At 36.9% G+C, this 18,845-nt stretch overlaps 2 protein-coding genes across 4 annotated transcripts; one reads left to right on the top strand and one right to left on the bottom strand.

The window, feature by feature from the left end:
- Positions 1-1,893: 1,893 nt before the first annotated feature.
- LIAS (lipoic acid synthetase) lies at positions 1,894-14,528 on the bottom strand. 2 transcript variants are annotated; one of them, XM_004384667.3, is made up of 11 exons: positions 14,381-14,521; positions 13,000-13,172; positions 11,063-11,156; positions 10,121-10,201; positions 9,131-9,287; positions 8,990-9,047; positions 8,488-8,616; positions 6,299-6,444; positions 5,154-5,224; positions 4,261-4,372; positions 1,894-2,061 (listed from the first exon to the last, which is right to left on the bottom strand). In XM_004384667.3, the coding sequence occupies exons 1-11, from the start codon at positions 14,423-14,425 to the stop codon at positions 2,009-2,011; spliced, it is 1,119 nt and encodes a 372-aa protein (XP_004384724.1). In that variant the 5' UTR covers positions 14,426-14,521; the 3' UTR covers positions 1,894-2,008. The 2 variants fall into 2 exon arrangements, with proteins under 2 accessions (XP_004384724.1, XP_012413380.1); XM_012557926.2 differs by lacking the exons at positions 1,894-2,061; positions 4,261-4,372; positions 5,154-5,224; ... (3 more) ...; positions 9,131-9,287; positions 11,063-11,156 and having other exon boundaries at positions 10,117-10,201; positions 14,381-14,528.
- A 71-nt stretch (positions 14,529-14,599) lies between these two features.
- On the top strand, positions 14,600-18,734 carry RPL9 (ribosomal protein L9). Of its 2 annotated transcripts, none has more exons than XM_004384668.2 (8): positions 14,600-14,687; positions 15,151-15,197; positions 15,273-15,388; positions 15,949-16,044; positions 16,810-16,942; positions 17,742-17,822; positions 18,058-18,174; positions 18,652-18,734. In XM_004384668.2, exons 2-7 carry the CDS (start codon positions 15,152-15,154, stop codon positions 18,162-18,164), a joined length of 579 nt encoding a protein of 192 aa, XP_004384725.1. In that variant the 5' UTR covers positions 14,600-14,687; position 15,151; the 3' UTR covers positions 18,165-18,174; positions 18,652-18,734. The 2 variants fall into 2 exon arrangements, with proteins under 2 accessions (XP_004384725.1, XP_023594706.1); XM_023738938.1 differs by having other exon boundaries at positions 14,663-14,764.
- Positions 18,735-18,845: the final 111 nt, after the last annotated feature.

Genomic DNA, 18,845 nt, shown 5'->3' on the forward strand with positions numbered 1-18,845 from the left:
ATTAGTCCTTTGGACTAATCTTTTCCTTGTATCCTGTTCTCTTCGTTCTCCCTTGCTCCGAAGGGGTGAGACCAGTGGAGCATCTTAGATGGCTGCTCCCAGGCTTTTAAGACCCCAGATGCTACTCACCAAGGTAGAATGTAGAACATTGTCTTTATAAACTGTGTTATGCCAGTTGAGCTAGCTCTTCCCTGAGACCATGGTCCCCACAGCCCTCCACCCAGCAATTCAGTCCCTCAGGGAGTTTGGATGTGTCTATGGAGATTCCATGACCTTTCCTTGTACAAGTTGTGCTGGTTTCCCCGGTATTGTGTCCTGTCTCACCCTTCACCAAAGTTACCACTTCTCTATTGTTTTTTTTAAATTTTTTTTTATTGTACTTTAGATGAAGGTTTACAGAAAAAAGTTTCTCTTGAAACAGTTACTATACATATTGTTTTATGACATTGGTTAACAACCCACTCTCCCTTCTCGACCTTGGGTTCCCTATTACCAGCTTTCCTGTCCCCTCCTGCCTTCTAGTCCTTGTCCCTGGGCTGTTGTGCCCCATTAGTCTTGTTTGTTTTATGGGGTGTCTAATCTTTGGCTGAAGGGTGAACCTCAGGAGTGACTTCATTACTGAGCTAAAAGGGTGTCAGGGGGGTCATACTCTTGGGGTTCCATGAAAATTTCATTTGACAAATGACTCTCGTGCTAAAAAGATTTGATCACCATTGACCTACACTGTGCAAAATGCCCAAATATTAGGAAAATCCAGATTGTCACAAAGCCAGAGCCTGAAAATTTGGTTTTCCTATGAAATAATAGTTTTTGAAGTGGGTAGTTGCCTGAGATGTTTAAAGTTGATGGAGTTAATTTTACACAGCAAAATTTATTAAGAGTCCTGGCAGTGCACTGGTTAAAGTGCTCAAATGCTAACCGAAGGTCATCGGTTCGAACCCACCAGCTGCCCTGTGGGAGAAAGATGGGCAGTCTGCTTTTACAAAGATTACAGCCTTGGAAACCCTATGGGGGCAGTTCTACTTTGTCCTATAGGGTTGCTATGAGTCAGAATCGACTTGACAACTGTTTTTTGTTTGTTTTTTAATAAAGAAAGTGAGTCTAATTGGCTCCTCTGGGTTAAAATGTAACCAATTTCAAAGTTATGCATTATTTTTATAATAACTACTCATTCGTTTACTTAAAAATTCAGAACAGAATTAGCTATACGTATTACATATTTGCAACTTCCTTTGTAAGATGTACTATAAGCATAGAATTCAAAGTCAAAAGAAGAATTTCACTACTAGTAGTTAGGAAGGAAATTCCTTCTTCAAGTCATTACTATCATATATATAACCACCTCATTAGTGTTGTGAGAATAAATGGAATAGTGTATGTGGATGTAGCAAACTACTATAAAAATTATGGTTAACGTCATTATTCTTAGGTTATATTTCCCTGCTTTGGACAACATCGTGGTCTTGGTTTCATAGAACTCCTAAATAAGTAATCAGTGTAAAACTATTTTGAAGAGTCTGAAGCAGTCATACCAATGTGAAGAAGCAATTAACATTCAAACTCTAAAGCCTTTAAATCATTCCAATGTTACTATACAAAGGACATATGCTAGTTACAAGTAAACTGATCACAGTCTCAATCTATGTTAACTGTTCTGTCACAGTATGTCATTTTTCATAAATGAAATGTGACAACATATAGATAATAGTAGTTTGAAAGGTCTTCTGGAGGTTCTTAATATATTTTTAAATTATAATGTTAATACCGAACTCTTACAAAGATGTTTTATGATTACACCACAGCAAGAAAATGTTTACTGGGACAAAGAAGATGTGCTGAAAGCCAAGTGAATTACTATAATTAAATATATTTAGCTTATTGACATTTTTCTTAAAACAAAGAGAGTTGGGGCACATCCACTGAAGTCTGGCATTCTGGCTCCTCTGTTACAAACTGGAATCAAATTTTCAGAATTCCCATGATCTTGAAGGTTTTGTCTGTTTAAGCTTTAGAGAGCTTTGGTTTTTCTTTTGGCCACTAGATTTTTCAGGAAAAATTCACCTGTTTAGGAAAAATGAAAACACAATATTAATTTAAAGTAAATAAATTAAATCCATTAATACCAATTTAAAGTAAATAAGTGTCTATTATTTCACAATTAGACTTCAGTGTTTCCAACCGCTTTCAGCTTCACCACCTACATATATTTTTAAGAAGACTTTTGTATTTGGCATTTCTCTTTTCTCAAATCCCATGGCAATATTTATCCCCTCTAGCATCACATAGGCCCTATATCTTTGGCCCTTTTTCTAACAATAATGATTAGTCATTGTTCTTTTCTTAAAAAAAAAAAAAATCTTATCACTACAGCCTCTACAATTATTCTTTCTAGTAACTCAGTATTATAAAGGGCCACCCTATTGTGTCTATTGGTCTGCTTCTGTATATTTATTCCACTTCATGTGCAATATCTTATTCCTCATCACTGACAAAAGAATTGCTGTTGGCAAAGTCATTTCAGAGAGCAATTCTGCTGCATTATTAGCCTGGATTGATGTTTATAAAACAGACCTCGTTGCAGTTGAGCAGATTCATCTGATGGAATCTCTTTAGCTTATTCCCCTCTAGGGAAGCCAGAGATCTTCATTTATAATGGACCTTCCCCCACCCCCGAAGTTGTGCCTGTGCAGTCAGCTGCTTAGAGGGGCACATTAACTTTTTCAGGCCATTAGGGTTCCATTTAGTCTATCATTGTTGCAGCACAGTTTCATTGCTTATCGGGAGAGCTTGGCACTGGAGGCCTGATTTTATGAGGAGTCTGATTAACTTCTGTCATCTTACACATGTGAGTAGAATTGTGATGACCATATCCGTACACAGTCACCAAGTATCCCAAAGCTCATAACCCAGCAAAGTAATGGAGAGAGTAATCCATGTTGCTCCATACCTCAGCTAAATCGGGTAGGAGGAGAACCAACATTTTCACACTTTACCATCATCTGAGTTTAATGTTCCAAATGCCAGAATTCTACCTTTTTCTAGTAATTTGAAAAACATTTAAAGGTTCCCAATTCACTTCCTTACAAATGTTAAAAATTTTCCTTAAAATAAATACACATTCCTTTCAAATGACATCACTCTACTTGAACCAGGCTAGAAGCCGATATTGGTTCTATCCTTTACATATTTTAAGTCTGCCAGCAGCACTGCTTGAAGAATACATCCCTTATAATTACTGATTGTCAAAGTCCCCATACTCTGTCAGTGTTGAATCAAATTCTTAGGTCTTATAACCAGGATAAGCTGTTAGTTCATTAGAAAGTCTTAATTTCTTCAGAGGAACACACTAATACTTGAACATTACTTTTTACAAGTAGAATTTATACCTATTTAAATATATATATGATTTAGACTCCAAGATATAAAACAGTCATTTAAAAGATCATTAAGAGTAATAACACATGTTTTAGGTATATGCAAAAACAACTAGTTGTTTATTCTTAAAAAAATTTTAATTGTTTAGTCCAACTGACAGGGGAAACACCATAAACAGTTTTTAGATTAAATTCAGTCATCAGATATGTTCTCCCGCTTCTAATGGCCATCATAACATTACTTGGAAAATGCTTCTACTTTCATAAATCAGCTCAAGCTCCTAACTAAAATAAGAGCTAAAGTTCCAAAAGAGAAAAATTGCATTGTAGCTAATAACAACACTAAAAATTTCTACAGGGAAAAATAATCTTACAGATTTTCTTCTGTTGCCTCTGGGGGGAAAACACAAAGAAATTAATGGTGCAAGCAGCAATGCTATCCAATAGATACTTTTAAGGGTTTAAATTAATCTGAAATTGGAAGTTTGGAGATGTAGCTGGCATTATTTCCAAATGAATATACATTTTTCAGAAAAGTGTATTATATGCTTGACTGATATTTGTTATTTCTGAATAAGCTATACTACTGGAATCCACACGCAGAATAAACTGATTATTTCTGCCTTCATCATTGCAGCTGAACTATAAACAGGGAGATTCTTTATTTAAGGAACAAATTAGATTTAAGAAAAACTTCCCCTTAATATAACCCCCATGGAACAAAGCTCCCAAGGATGCCCAGAAAAGAAACTCTTTTCTTAAAAAAAAAAAAAATCAAGGACAACCACAGCTATTATAATTTACCCTAGAGGTTTAGTGATTTGGAGTAGACCATAACATGGAAAGTTATGGTCTAAATAAAACCATTCCCTGCTGTTTAACTTACCTGCTTTATATGAAGAACGCACCAGAGGGCCACTTGCAGTATAAAGAAAGCCAAGTTCATTTCCTACTTTTTCCCAGTATTTGAACTTTTCAGGAGTAATGTATTCTTCAACCTGGATTTAAAGAATTACTTCTGATCAGATTCTAGAATTCACCTGAATCATTCTGACTCTACAGAAAATCTATGCCAATGGATACAGAATAGTTTTCACTTCCTAATTTGTCAGGCCCCCCAGACTCTCCTCCTCCTCACTGACTAGCTACTAGTAACTTGTTGGCAACTCTATCAGAACATAATTCCAGGGAATTAGAGAGGAGGGGAAACATACCAATTTTGCACTACATTAGCTATTGCAAAGGACGGAGAAAGAAGATGAGATTATACATCTATTAGATCTGTATTATTCCTTCATTGACTAACAGGTATAACCAAGAATTAATAACATCTATAATATTCTTGAAGACAAGGCTATGTCTTACTCATCTTGTATCTTCTGTTTAGCATTGTGTCTGGCAAATGGTCACTATTCAACAAAAGTTTCTTGAATGAATAAACATTCAGTATAGAAATAGAAAGACTGGCTTCTGTTTTTCACTTCACCTCTGGCTCTCATATAACTCTAAAACAAATTTCAAGATCACCAAGTGTGAATGAATGCAATTTCCCAACTTTTAAGTTTTTTTCTTGTAAGTTCGCTTTAGCCGTACAAGTTTAGAGACAGGAAACAAGTGCCAGTTGGGCTGCTTTCTGCAGATAATAAAGTGAAAACTGGGACTCAGAAATATACATGGAACATTATACTAAAAAGCCAGAAACTTCTTAATTTTACCTGTGGACAATAAATACTTGATTCAAATTACCAATAAACTTTTTGTAATATAAGATAGTTACACCTTAAGGTGGCGCTTTGTTGGCTGCATATATTGTCCTAAAGTCAAACAGTCCACATCTGCTTCACGAAGTGCTGTTGGGAAAAAAAGCACACATTGCATTAGCAGATGTTATTACAAGTTAAAATTAGAGATCTAAACATAATTTTCGTGAGGAATATTTCAGAACAGTGTGACCTTTTGCTGTCTATAATTCTCATGTTGAGGAATAAGACTACATTTATTAATTCAAAAGGATTTATGTGCCAGAGACTAAAGTAAGGATTGAGAACAAAGGAGGACTAAGACAGTCATGTGGGGTGATAGACACAAGGACAGATACCTCTAATACTATGGAATAAATGCTAAAATAGGAGTAGAGGGTGTTTTAGAGCAGGAGTCTGTTAGGCAAAAAAAGATAAAGGGAATAGTATATACAAAGGCCTAAAAATACCCAAAATATAGATCAAACATGCTGAATTAGGCTTTTAATACATGTACAAGATATGCTCTGGTGGATGTGATTTGATCTCTGACATATCAGAATCTTTCTAAAAACAAACTGTATGCATTGCTAAAGAACAACCTTTAATTACCATTTGAACTTACTACTCTTTGAATCAATAAATAACTACAAGTAGGCTAAGGACCCTTAGGTAAAATAAACAATTTAATGTTTCAAAATTTAAAATCTCCAAGAATTATAAAGCAAATAGGCTTATGAGACTAACGTTCAGCAAAGTCCAAAGCACATGTTATGTGACAACGCTACAAGCAAGCTTTTCCTCAAAGACCTGGACTGGGCTTACTCATCTTTGCATCACTGGTGTATACCAGAGTGCCTGGTACTTGACTGGCTCTAAAAAACTGCCCAATGGCTAAATGAGAAAGGTGAATGAAATCATGTTTTTCCTTGATAAAAGGGTGAGGAATAAAATGAAATACAAATTTCATATCCTGAGCTCCATTCATGCCATTCAAAGAAGTTCTATGAAAACACACTTCCTTTCCTTTCTATGCTGCCATTTACAACCATCTGCTGTATTTTGTTCTATTGGCACTTACACTAGGACCCGGAGGAAGCTTAAATTTAACAGGGCCTTCAAAGTGGGGTTCCTGCTATCACTCAAATTAAATGGGAAATAGTTATCACTTTTCAGGTTTTTTACCTTTCATTGTTGCATATACTTGCTCATCATTCTCCCCTAAACCCAACATTATAGATGTTTTAGAAATAACATCAGGCCGAACTTCCTTGGCATGCTTCAGTACACACAGAGACTGGTCGAAATTGGCCCGGGGATCACGAACTTTCCTTGAAAACAGTAGGGCTGGTGTCAGCAAAAATAACCAGAAGTTCAACCAAGAACAGTTATGCAAGCAACCTGAAAGACTAGAAAAGTATATTCTGGACAACATATAACATCAGATTCAACGGTGGCATTTGTGCACAAATGTCTGTTAATTTAGGAAAGAAGACAAGGCCTCGCTGGGCCTCCCAGCTTCCTCTACTTTTAAGCCCTGTTAAGCCTAGTGCAGAGAATAAAATGGAAGAAAAACACTTTTTTGTTTATGAATTACTGAGAAACCAGAATTCAGAAGCTGAAAATGAGTGTAAGGGGTAGTCAAGAGAAAAGGGTAAAAGAATAGAAGTAAGAAAATCTCAATATTGAACAAAGAAAAAAACTATTTAACCTGAACCCACATTTTGGAAGTCTGAAACTTTTATGTTTGTTTCTTTTCTAAAGACTTAGCTGCCCTCTGCTGGTGAGTACACAACATCGACATCTCTTAGGGAAAGAAGTGCTCGATTCTGGAATTTTCACTGAAAGGATGTTTCTTAAGTGAAACCAGGGAAATTGGTACCCATTGGTGGTGGTATTATAAGATATGACAGGGTTCGAACAGACTTTGTGCCAGACTTCAACAGCAGCCAAACCATCCTGGCTTAAATGACGACAAGGCCAAAAGGCAGAAAGCTACTGATGTTAAGCTAGCTAACATTCATTTGAATTCTAATACAGATTTATTTAGTCTAAATGAGTTAGGCTTTTTTTTTTTAAATCAGAGACTAATTGACAGGAAGAGAGGAAACAAATTTATGAATTTAAGAATAACCACAAAATTGACAATACAGAAAGCAATTACTTTTCTAAACGATTTCTCCACTGAATTTAAGCTATTCTTTTAAATGATTATGATTTAGTGGAAATGCTGGTTATTGTTTACTATAACTTTTTTTCAAGTTCTTGTAAAGAATAATGTGTAGAAGCTAATAAAAATCACTGTTAAGTTGTTTACTAAAATTAAAGGAAATGAATAAGGTCCAATATTAATCTTGTCTGAAGATTAAAATAATTTCATTCTTCTGAAATTTGAATCTGGTCATTAACGTGGAGTAACAGTCTATAATTAGTCTTAACTATCAAAAAATATAATGAAGAGTAAAGAAACATAGTATCTACTTTTTGAAGAGATTTAAAATACATTTGAATGATACCAGTTTTTCTTCTGTATCATTTCTTGCATATATTAGTGCCAAATGTATTTTTAACAGCCTTTTCTTTAGAATTACAATTGAAGCAATTGCTCTTGTGTAATTTTTTTCTTTTTGATACCTGTACTTTGATAGAATCCCCAGTGAAGCCATCTGGTCCAGGACTTTTTTTTGTTAGGAGATTTTTGACTACAATTCAATCTCTTCACTTGTTATCGGTCTGTTGAGATTTTCTATTTCTTCTTGAGTCAGTTTAGGCAGATTATGTGTTTCTAAGATTTGTCCATTTCATCTAAGTTATCAAATCTGTTGGTGTACAGTTGTTCACAGTATTTTGTTATGATCCTTTTTATTTCTTTTGGCTCAGCTGTAGTGTCTCCACTTTCATTTCTTACTTTGGTTATTTGCATCTTCTCTCTTTTTTTGTCTAGTTAATTTTATTGGTCTTTTCAAAAAACCAACTTCTGGTTTTGTTAATTCTCTCTACTGGTTTTCCATTCTCTATTTCATTTGTGAAAACTGTACTTTGAAAAAATTTTACCAGCACTTACAATATACTATTAAGATGAAAAAAAAAATGCACATTGTGTGTGTGTGTTTCAAAAGATACACACACGTATTAAATATATACTAAGGTGTTAATAACAGATATTACTGGGTGGGAATACTGTGTTTATGTTCTTTTTGTTGCTGATATTTCCTGATTTTTCTGTAATAGGCAAACAGTGCTTTTCTTTAAAAAAGAAAGGAAAAGTTCACTTTGAAACAGTCAATTGCAAAGTTCTCCCCTGAAAAATATGAGAAAAAATAACATATCTGACTCTCCTAACTTCCCCCATATTACTCTGTACACGTAATCACCTCTGTAATTCTGGGACTGTTTCTACATTATGTGCATACACATCTAATCCTGACACAGCAACTTTCTCTATTGCTTTAAGATCTCCTCGGAAATCAGGGGTGAGACATTCCACAAGAATTTTTGGATTCCTAGAGAGAAAAAAAGATAAGTATCAAACTGAGGAAAAGAATTGATGTAACTATTGCTCAAAACTGAAACTTTCAGTACTCATTCAGTATCAATTTAAAAAAGTACTCAAAGTTTAGACTAACACTCAACTATGAGTCCATAGATAAGTTCAAGACTCTGAACCCCTAAAATTTTCTGTAAATATCTACTTGTATGTACAAATATGCTCTTTTTGAGAAACAGTCAAATAACTTCCAGCAGATTATCAGAAACATTTATAATCCCCCCAAAAAGTTACTAACTATTGCTTTAAGGTAAAGATCCTAAATAAACTGAATTCATATGGGACAAAAAAGGTCCTTAAATTGCACATGCAAATACAAAACCAAGTACCTTTCCTTTAAGTGTGATACAGTCTTTGCAAAGTGCTCAGCTCCACCATCAGGCATATCTAGAAACAAAAGAATCCACTGCTCAAGATGATGTCACAATTTTGTAAGAGGCAGTTTCTGAAAGAGGCCATAACACACTAACCATCTCGGTCCACAGATGTCAGAACAACATAATCCAGACCCCACTCTGCAATTGCCTTTGCAGTATTGAAGGGTTCATTGGCATCCAGTGGCGGTGGCTTTCTTGCAGTCTTAACAGAACAAAATCTGCAACCTCTTGTACATGTATCACCCATCAACTATAACAGAGATGTTACAATTTAAAGCAAACGAATAGATGATCTTCAAGAACATAATTTTGAAAGAATAAGACAAGTTGCAAAGAATGTGTACAGTTTGATTCTGTTGATAAGAAGTTTGAAACATCCAAAACTAAACAATATATAGTTAAGGAATACAAATATATGTGACAAATCTAGAAAGAAAACAACAAAAAAAGGAAACAATAACTCAGAATTAAGAACAGTATTAAGGGAAGAGGGGAGGGATAGGATCAGGAAGGGCCACACAGGAGGATTAGAAGATAAAGCTAATGTAGTACTTTCAAAATGGAGGTGAGTATCTGGGCGTCTGTTGTACTGTTATTTTTTACAGCCTACAGGGTTTATAAACATTCTTTGGTATTTGCTCAATAATCAATACAAATGACCTTAAAAGAAATAAAACATACAATTGCTAAACAGATTAGTGTACAGTCTCTGGGAGTTAAACAGAAGGCACAACTCTTTCTGTTAAATAGATGAAACAGAAAACACATAAAAAGATAAGCAATCATAAATAACATTTCCAAACACTAATAAAAGAGAGCTCTCAAAGTAGCACATGACTAACTGCCAGACAGATGGAAGAATCAACAATAGGCTTATTCTGAGAAGGGTGAGATCATAACAGGTTAGATTATTCTGTCAGGTTTTTTTAATTCATATTGCTCATAAACTCATATGTTATGAAAAATCTGATCAGAGATTCATAATGCACATTTTGAATTCCCCAGTGAAGCCATCTGCAAGACATGAAATATTTCCTTTCAGTTTCTAGACTAAAAAGCTTCAGTGTTTGAGGTTGGTCTTACCATGATTGTGGCTGTGGCTGTGGCGTACTCTCCGCCTCCCCAACACTCTCCAATATTGGGACAGCGCGCTTCCTCACACACCTGTAAGCAAAAGAAACTAAATATAATAAAGTTGAAAACTTTCATGAATTGAACAACCAGTGACTAGATACTTTAATCTGCTCGTTCTTCAAACATATTTACCAAAAAATTCACTATTCAAACAATGCTGTTAAACTGCCAATTCATATGCATATTAAAACCCGTTGCCATCAAGTCGATTCTGACTCAGACTCATAGCGACCCTACAGGACAGAGCAGAACTGCCTCATAGGGTTTCCAAGGAGCACCTAGATTTGAACTGTAGACCTTTTTGGTTAGCAGCCGAACTCTTAACTACCACCCATGACACCACCAGGGTTTCTATATGCATTGTGTATATATGTATGTGTATGTATGTACGTGTATATGTGTTTATATATGCATATTAGAATCCCATTTTTAAATTAAAAGCCTATATGAATGTGTATATTCTATATATGCAAATAAAAAGTCTAGAAGTTTGAACCATTAAAGTGGTGTGGTTAACACTTGAGATTGTGTATGTGACGTACTTTCACATTTTATACTCTTTCTAATAAGCATGTGTTTCATTTGTAATATAAAACAAATGTTATATGTTACAACAACAACAAAAAAAACCTTTTTCCCCGAGTCGTAGAAAAAAACAACACATCTTTTTTTTGGACTATTAGATAAGAGGTTAAGAAATACAATTACTTTTTCTCTTTTGCAGGGAAAATGATTCTAAATGTATTTCCATTACTGATAGTAATATAACACTAAATACTTATACTTTCCCTGTTTTGTTATTTATATATTCAGTAATAACTTTTAAGTTACATATACTTAGAAACACTATGGTTTTTGGTTAAGAGGGATCATTAACACTTTAACACTTACTGTATGAAGATTTAAATTCCGCAATGTATTTTTCAGCTTATTGTAATTTTTCCCTATGGGAATCTCTGTCTTTAGCCATGGAGGTAGTCTTAACCTGAGGAAAACCAAATATAACCATCTGTTAACAAATATACTGCCAAATAATCACACAGCTTTGATGTTACTTTGCTCTATCACAATTCCTAGTTAAGAATTTTCCCCATGATCCTGGATTATAATTTCTGTCATAAGAGTAAGCAAATCAAATTTAGACTTGCTCAAACTAGAAAACAGTGATAACAAAGCCTGATAGGGCACTATTCTCATGTCTACCTTTTGCAAAGGCACAGTTGATAAAAGACTGACTAATAAAAGAATGAAATGTTTTTGAACATCTCATTCCTTAATGAATAATACTGCCAAAAAGTACTATATTTGTTCAGATTAAAGAGAAATCTCAACAGTGCACTATCTGCTTTACATTCTAGATTCTATGATGGTTTCTAAATGGAAAAAGGAGTCCTGGTGGCTCAAACAGTTAAGAGCTTGGCTGTTAACTGAAATGTTGGCAGTTCGAATCCACCCAGCAGCTCCACAGGAGAAAGACCTGGTGACTTGCTTCTATAAATATTATGGCCAAGTCTGAGGTCTTAAAAGCTTGTGAGTGGCCATCTAAGATACTCCACTGGTCCCATCCCATCAGGAGTGACGAAGAATGAAGAAAACCAAAGACACAAGGGAAAGATTAGTCCAAAGGACTAATGGACCACAACTACCACAGCCTCCACCAGAGTGAGTATAGCACAACTAGATGGTGCCTAGCTACCACCATCAACTGCTCTGACAAGGATCACAACAGAAGGTTCTGGACAGAGCAGGAGAAAAATGTAGAACAAAATTCAAACTCACAAAAAAAAAAGACCAGACTTACAACAAAGACTGGAGAAACCCCAAGAGTATGGCCCCTGGACACTCTTTTAACTCAGCACTGAAGTCACTCCTGAGGTTCACCCTTTAGCCAAAGACTAGACAGGCCCATAAAATAAAAAATAATACATGTAGCTCAACCATGTATATGAGACTAAATGGGTACACCAGCCCAGGGGCAAGGACGAGAAAGCAGGAGGGGACAGGAAAGCTGGACCAATGGAAATAGGGAATCCAAGGTCGAGAAGGGGATAATGTAGACATGTCACAGGGTTGGCAACCAATGTCACAAAACAATATGTGTATTAATTGTTCAATGAGAAACTAATTTGCTCTGTAAACCTTCATCTAAAGCACAATCAATTAAAAAAAAAGACTAAAGCCAAGGAAACCCTAAGGGACAGTTCTACTCTGTCATATGGAGTCACCATCAGTTGAAAATGACTCGAAGGCACCTAACAGCAACAGAAACTAAATGGAAAAAAGCTAAAACTTGGAGTGGAGTCTAAGCATCCTCAGGTTCTCCTTGACTTCCACCGACCCCACTTGTGATCGAGAAATTGTTGGATAAAATGCCTCCAAAACTAGTTTGCCCTCTGCACAAAATTCCCTCACCATTCTTTTGAATTAAGGCATGGAATCTAGAGAAAGTTACATATAAATTGACTGGGAGAAGCAAGTAACAACTAAAAATTTATCAAGGTCCAAGTAGCAAGGTGATAACTTTGACTCTTAAGAAATTAGATGCTGGGCAGAAAATAGGAGATGGTTGTGGAGAATGTTTAGGGCTCCTGGAAGAGGTCCTAGGAAGCTTGAAGAAAAGCTGTCAAAAGGACTGAGAAAAGAATTCCAACACCTTCATTTACTTACTTGCTCTATTGAGGTTTCATCTGTTAGCACTTCTTTCTAATGAGTTCGGCTAAATTTAACAAGTCTGAAATTAAAAAGAAATACTCTAGCCCTTGCTTATATCTGGAAATAATGTGTAATGAAGGAATGACACATTAAAATTATCTCAAAATTTCAATTACCTTTCTCCTTTCTGACGTTTTAAGATTCCTTTATAGTCATCCCAAGTACTCTTATCTGCAAGATCACCAGATAAAAAATCTTGAAGGTCTGGTCCATTCTGTAAAAATTCCTTCTTTTTATCTGGCAAGGAACTTAACGTTCTGACTGGGCTGCATAAATACCTTCCAAATACCTAGAGAAAGAGTTCATTATACTATTTAGCTTACTTAGTGGCATCCGGAATAGTTTAGTTTTAACCCATTATAGCACCCAAAACAGAGGGTAAAGCCAGAGAACTGACTTGGAAATTACATCATACTATTTAGAAGCTCTAACTGTGTAGGAGCTTAGAATCTAAGATTAAAGATGACTCAAGGAGAACAACCCAAACCAAAAGAAGAATCGGAGTTAACTGTTTACTGCTAAATTTAGGAAAAATTTGGAAACCTTTGGATCTGGCTAACATATGTCACATTGTCATGTACCCCACTTAACAGTCTTTCCTTAAGTCTAACCTGTAATAACTGGAGAAGGTACCACAGCTTTGGATTTTCTATCCGACTTGCATTGCGAACATTTAAATTTGCAATAAATCTTTCTGTTTAGGCTCTTGATAAGCATAAGTGCTAAACAGAGAGGAAATGCCCAGTTGGTTTCAGAGAACTGAAAGGAGGAAAAACAAATCTAATGTTTTTGTTTTCTAGTTTACATTGTTTCTGTAAACTAGAAAATAAACAGTACAACGTTCAAGAGTCATGTAATACAAAGGAACTTTCAACAATTCAAAAAGAGTGCCTGTCAGGGTGTGGCACGATTGCTGCTGCACTTGTCCATGTCTCCTGCTAAAGTCTAGAGGGAAGGCTTGTGTACTCAGCGCCCAAAGCGGTGTCGAGTACACAGTAAGAGCCCGATTGTTGTTAGTTGCTGTCAGTTGATTCTGACTCATGGCGACCCCTTGTGTGCAGAGTAGAACCGCTTCATAAGGTTTTCAAGGCTGTGACCTTCAGGAAACAGATCGCCAGGCCTGTATTCTGAGGTGCCTCTGGGGGGGTTCGAACCGCCAGCCTGTCAACCTTTGGGCTACTAGTCCAGCCCTTAACCATTTGCGCCACCCAGGGACTCCTCTGGAGGCCCATAAAGAGTACTAATTTGAAGTGCTCATGCAGTGCCTCAATAAATATAGCATACAAAGCACTGTGATAAGCAGAAAACAAGCCCTTAGCGCTAGTCTAGAAATATCCTCAATGGACCAATAACAGAGGCTCTACCACAGGGAACTGTAAGGAGAAATAAATGAGATACTACATGAAAAATATTCAGAACTTATCATCGGACATTCTGAGGGGATAAAGGCTAGGAGCCCCATATCCCACGGCACACCCTGCTCGTCCTGCCGCTCACCTGTGGTCGCAGAGTGCGGGCGGCGCCCCCGCAGCGTAAAGACATCCCCTTTTTTGGCTTAGTAGGGTCCAGAGCCCGAGAGATAACTGATTCCCGGGAAAAGACGTATCGACCAACCGTCGCTCGATTTATGACAACGCATTCGAGACATCACAGACTCGATGGAAGTTGAGCTGCTCTGCGATTGGCTGCTTTTAGCCTTAGATGCGTCGCGCACTCATGACGCAATACGCAGTCCCCCCACCCCTTACGGGCTACAAACACGTGATGACGAAAGTCGCTCTCTCTTTGCCGCATCTACTGCGAGGTGAGGATGATTCTGGCCATGATGGGCTCCGGGAATCCGAAACCATCGGCTCGGGAAAAGTTGGGGGCGCAAGTCTGGTGCGCGAATCCGTTACTTTGGTTGTTCCCCAAGGTGGCGATCGCGATATGGACCTGGCGGCGCCGGGTTCGCCCCTGTCCTGGCCTCTTAGGCTTACCTCCCCACCCCCGCCTCCTCAGCTCTTCCCGGGATGGCGCGACCAGGATACGGGGCTCCCAGGGCTGGAAAAGTGGCTTCGGCCTGACGTTCACCGGCCGGGGCTTTTAATACCCATTTAGGGGTTGCATCTCCCACACGGAGACGTACGGTGGCTTCTCTTGGGCGTTGGTCCGTCTTCTCCCCGGGACTTCTGCCTGGCAGTCTCCGTAGGACTGGAACTTTGCGGGTGATTTGGTCGAAGACAGGCCCTGAGCCGGCATTCTTACCCCGGGTATTTGTGTTTCAGAATGAAGACCATTCTCAGCAACCAGACTCTCGACATTCCAGAAAATGGTATGAACTTGATGTTTGCCTTTTATCTTTATTACAGCTTGTTTTATGATCTCACGAATACATTCTCTATTCTAGTCGACATCAGTCTGAAGGGACGCACAGTTATTGTGAAGGGCCCCAGAGGAACCTTGCGGAGGGACTTCAATCACATCAATGTAGAACTCAGTCTCCTTGGAAAGAAAAAGAAGAGGGTGAGCTTTTTGAGACTTCTATTTCTTGTTTGAAAGGTGGTGATTTTTAATAGCTTGAAGTTTTATTGTTTTAAAAGTTGCAGAATTGAGTTTCAGTGTTTCAACGTTAAAGTTTGATGCCAAGAATCGTGACTGATTATGATGGATTGCTTTAGCGAAATTTAATTATGAATAGAGATTATAAAGGTTAATAACTATTAGTCGTCATCTGGGACAGCTTTTGCTACCGTTAAGTTAGGTTTAACTGATATTCTCATGATTGTTTTACAAGAATCTTAGGAACTAGATCTTTTAAAATAGGTATTTTTGCTTCTGTAAAGTTTGTTGCAACTTAAGTCATTGCCATTCCTTTGTGAAATCGTGCACCTGTGATTCATAGTAATAAAAAGATACGTTATTCAGGGTTATATATTGTCTTAATGTTTATTTCAGTTGAAAATCATGTGCTTTAATTAGGGTTAATTGTAGAATGTACAGTAATTGAGTGACTAAATGAACTATTACGTTTCAAGCCTGCTTATTTCTGGAGAAAATCGTCTAGTGAAGTTTTTCTGTTACAGCTTCGTGTTGACAAATGGTGGGGAAATAGAAAGGAACTGGCTACAGTTCGCACTATCTGTAGTCATGTACAGAACATGATCAAGGGTGTTACACTGGTAAGTAGATTGGTCAATAAATAACTACTTCAGAGAGTGGGTTGTACGTGTAATTTAGTGAGATGTGTAAGCTTTATAACTTGGAAATCTGATCGGATAGGCTTTGATTACTTCTTAGTGTGACTCTCACCACTAGCACCCCTTGATACAGAAAAGATGGATCTAACTTCTGAGTTACAATCCTAAATGCATAGCTGATGTGTCTGGTCTCTTTCCAAAGAACCCACCAGCCTTTGATGTAAAGTTCATGTTGCTGTCTTTGCTGAAATGTTTATCTTGGCTTGCTACGTTTAGTCATCCTATGAAAATCAGCTCAACCCTTCTAGAGTGTACCTGATAATGGCACTGTTGTAAACCTGTCAAATTATGTTTCTTCTCTTCTATCCTTACTCAAAGGGCAGGGGGCCTATCTTGATCTTGGAAACATCAGTATCTACCATCTACCTTAGTAATTGTGTAAATGTTCATCTAATGCCAGAGATGAGAAGCTAGCGTTGCTTGCTGTGGGCCTAGGAGGTAGTAAAATAAAGGCATCATTAAGGAGCTTTACAGTCCAGTGAGGAGACACAAATGTTTGTGAATAAAATGCTTGTAAGGCTTAACACAAGTGACAGTTGTCATAAAACCTTGGCAATGAACGCTACACGAGGACTGTTAAAATTTTAAATTATTGTATAACTATAATGTAAGCATACTACAAATTTTAAAAATGAATTTCTTGTATTTCAAATTTCTCGGTGTTAATAGTTTGTTTATTTAACGTAGGGCTTCCGTTACAAGATGAGGTCTGTGTATGCTCACTTCCCCATCAACGTTGTTATTCAGGAGAGTGGGTCACTTGTTGAAATCCGAAACTTCTTGGGTGAAAAATATATCCGTAGGGTTCGGATGAGGCCAGGTATGTTCATATCCTCGTATGATTCAGAGATACATTTTTTTTTCTCTTTGTACTTGTGAAGGCTAATGTTTTGGATTGCCTATGAGTAAAACCAGATTTGTTTGGAATTGTCTGTTTTGATTACGTCTATAGTCTTTATACCAGTTGTGATTCCTGATAGGTTACACATTGAAGTAGTTTGTAGGGCATACGAGCTGTTCAATTAGTTTTGCAAACTGAAATCTTAAAAAGTAGTTTGAAAAGTGATTAATAGCATGAATTCTGCCTAGGTTCAGATTTCAGCTGACTCTCTCACCTTGAGCAAATTATCTTTGTATCCCGTTTTACGCATGTATAATTGGGAATATCTTAAGTTAAATGAGTTAAAACTGAAAAGCACAGTGTTTGTTTCATAGTAAAATACTAAAATGTTTGAAAACTTTAAAGCTTTTTGATTCATTTTGCATAGGGAAGGGTGGGGAGAAGAGAGGTTCTTAGTACCGACTTAACAGCTCTCCAACAATACTGTGTGATATCAGCTATAGAAAGACTTCATACAGAAGTTCATACAACTAAATTGTATTGTCTGAATACCATGCTGTTGTACTCCTTAATCAAACCACCTTAAGAGCGTAACCACTCTGGGACAATGATTCATTCAGGCAGCAGCAGCAGCACATAATTTTGGCCCAGATAAGACAGATTCTATAAAGCCAAAATCTCAAGAGACAGTTCTTTTGCTGTGAACTTTAAATGGGATAGATACACAGGTCTTGTTTTTGTGTTGTTGACACTATGCAAATACCTTCCACATTTTTAGGTGTTGCTTGTTCCGTATCTCAAGCCCAGAAAGATGAGTTAATTCTTGAAGGAAATGACATTGAACTTGTATCAAATTCAGGTTAGTATGTTTACTGTAAAGGGTTTCTAATTGAATAGGCCTATGAAATTTTACCTAAATCTTGTAGTTAAACATAGGGTATTCATTTTGATTAGTCTTTTTAATTTTCAAAATTAAATAAAAAGCTATCTCAAAGATACTCTGAGGTTTTAAGGATAGCATATAATAAAATGCTTAAATTTTTAGAATCTTATTTTTTTGCTGATGTAGTAACTATTTTTCTTCACTCCTGTAGCTGCTTTAATTCAGCAAGCAACGACAGTTAAAAACAAGGATATCCGAAAATTTTTGGACGGTATCTATGTCTCTGAAAAAGGAACTGTTCAACAGGCTGATGAGTAAGATTTAAGAGGTAGGTTCTTGTAGTGTCCACAGTTTACATTGTTGCTTTAGTTGGGGGTCTGTCTTTATTGAGATCGGAGTTGTAGTAATGGCAGAGCATAGAGTTGCATTCTGGAACACTAACTTTGGCAGCATAAAAGAAGGAATTGGTATGCATTTACTATTAACCAAGGAACCTTGGTGCTGCAGTGTTTTCAGGTGCTTGGCTGCTAGTGGAAAAGTTGGCAGTTACAACCCACCAGGTGCTCCACAGGCAAATGAAGCGGCAGTCTGCTTCTGTAAAGATTTACAGCCGTGGAAACCCTATGAAGTAGTTCTGTTATATGAGGTCTCTGAGTCAGAATTGATGTGACAGCAATGTTTTTGGTTTTTACTATTAACCAGCTGTGACTGAGACCGATTCTTAAAATACGGGTTATTTAGAGTTTATCTGGGCCAAGGGTATTGGATGATTGAAATTCATAGACATTCTCATTTCTTTCTGCAGTTGTCCAGCTACGGAAGCAAGGCCGGATGATTCCTAAGATTTATGGGTGGTATTTTTAAGATGCAATAAAATTCATTTATTCATTTGCGTCTTTTTATTTTTAATATCTGTCTCTATTCTAAATAGCTACTAAAGATAAGTAGTCTTCAGTAAAACTGTGCTTTCCAACTAATTCAGAAATAATTCAGAAATAA

This window comes from Trichechus manatus, unplaced genomic scaffold, assembly GCF_000243295.1.
Source record: "Trichechus manatus latirostris isolate Lorelei unplaced genomic scaffold, TriManLat1.0 scaffold00126, whole genome shotgun sequence".
In the NCBI taxonomy this organism is placed as follows: Eukaryota; Metazoa; Chordata; class Mammalia; order Sirenia; family Trichechidae; genus Trichechus; species Trichechus manatus.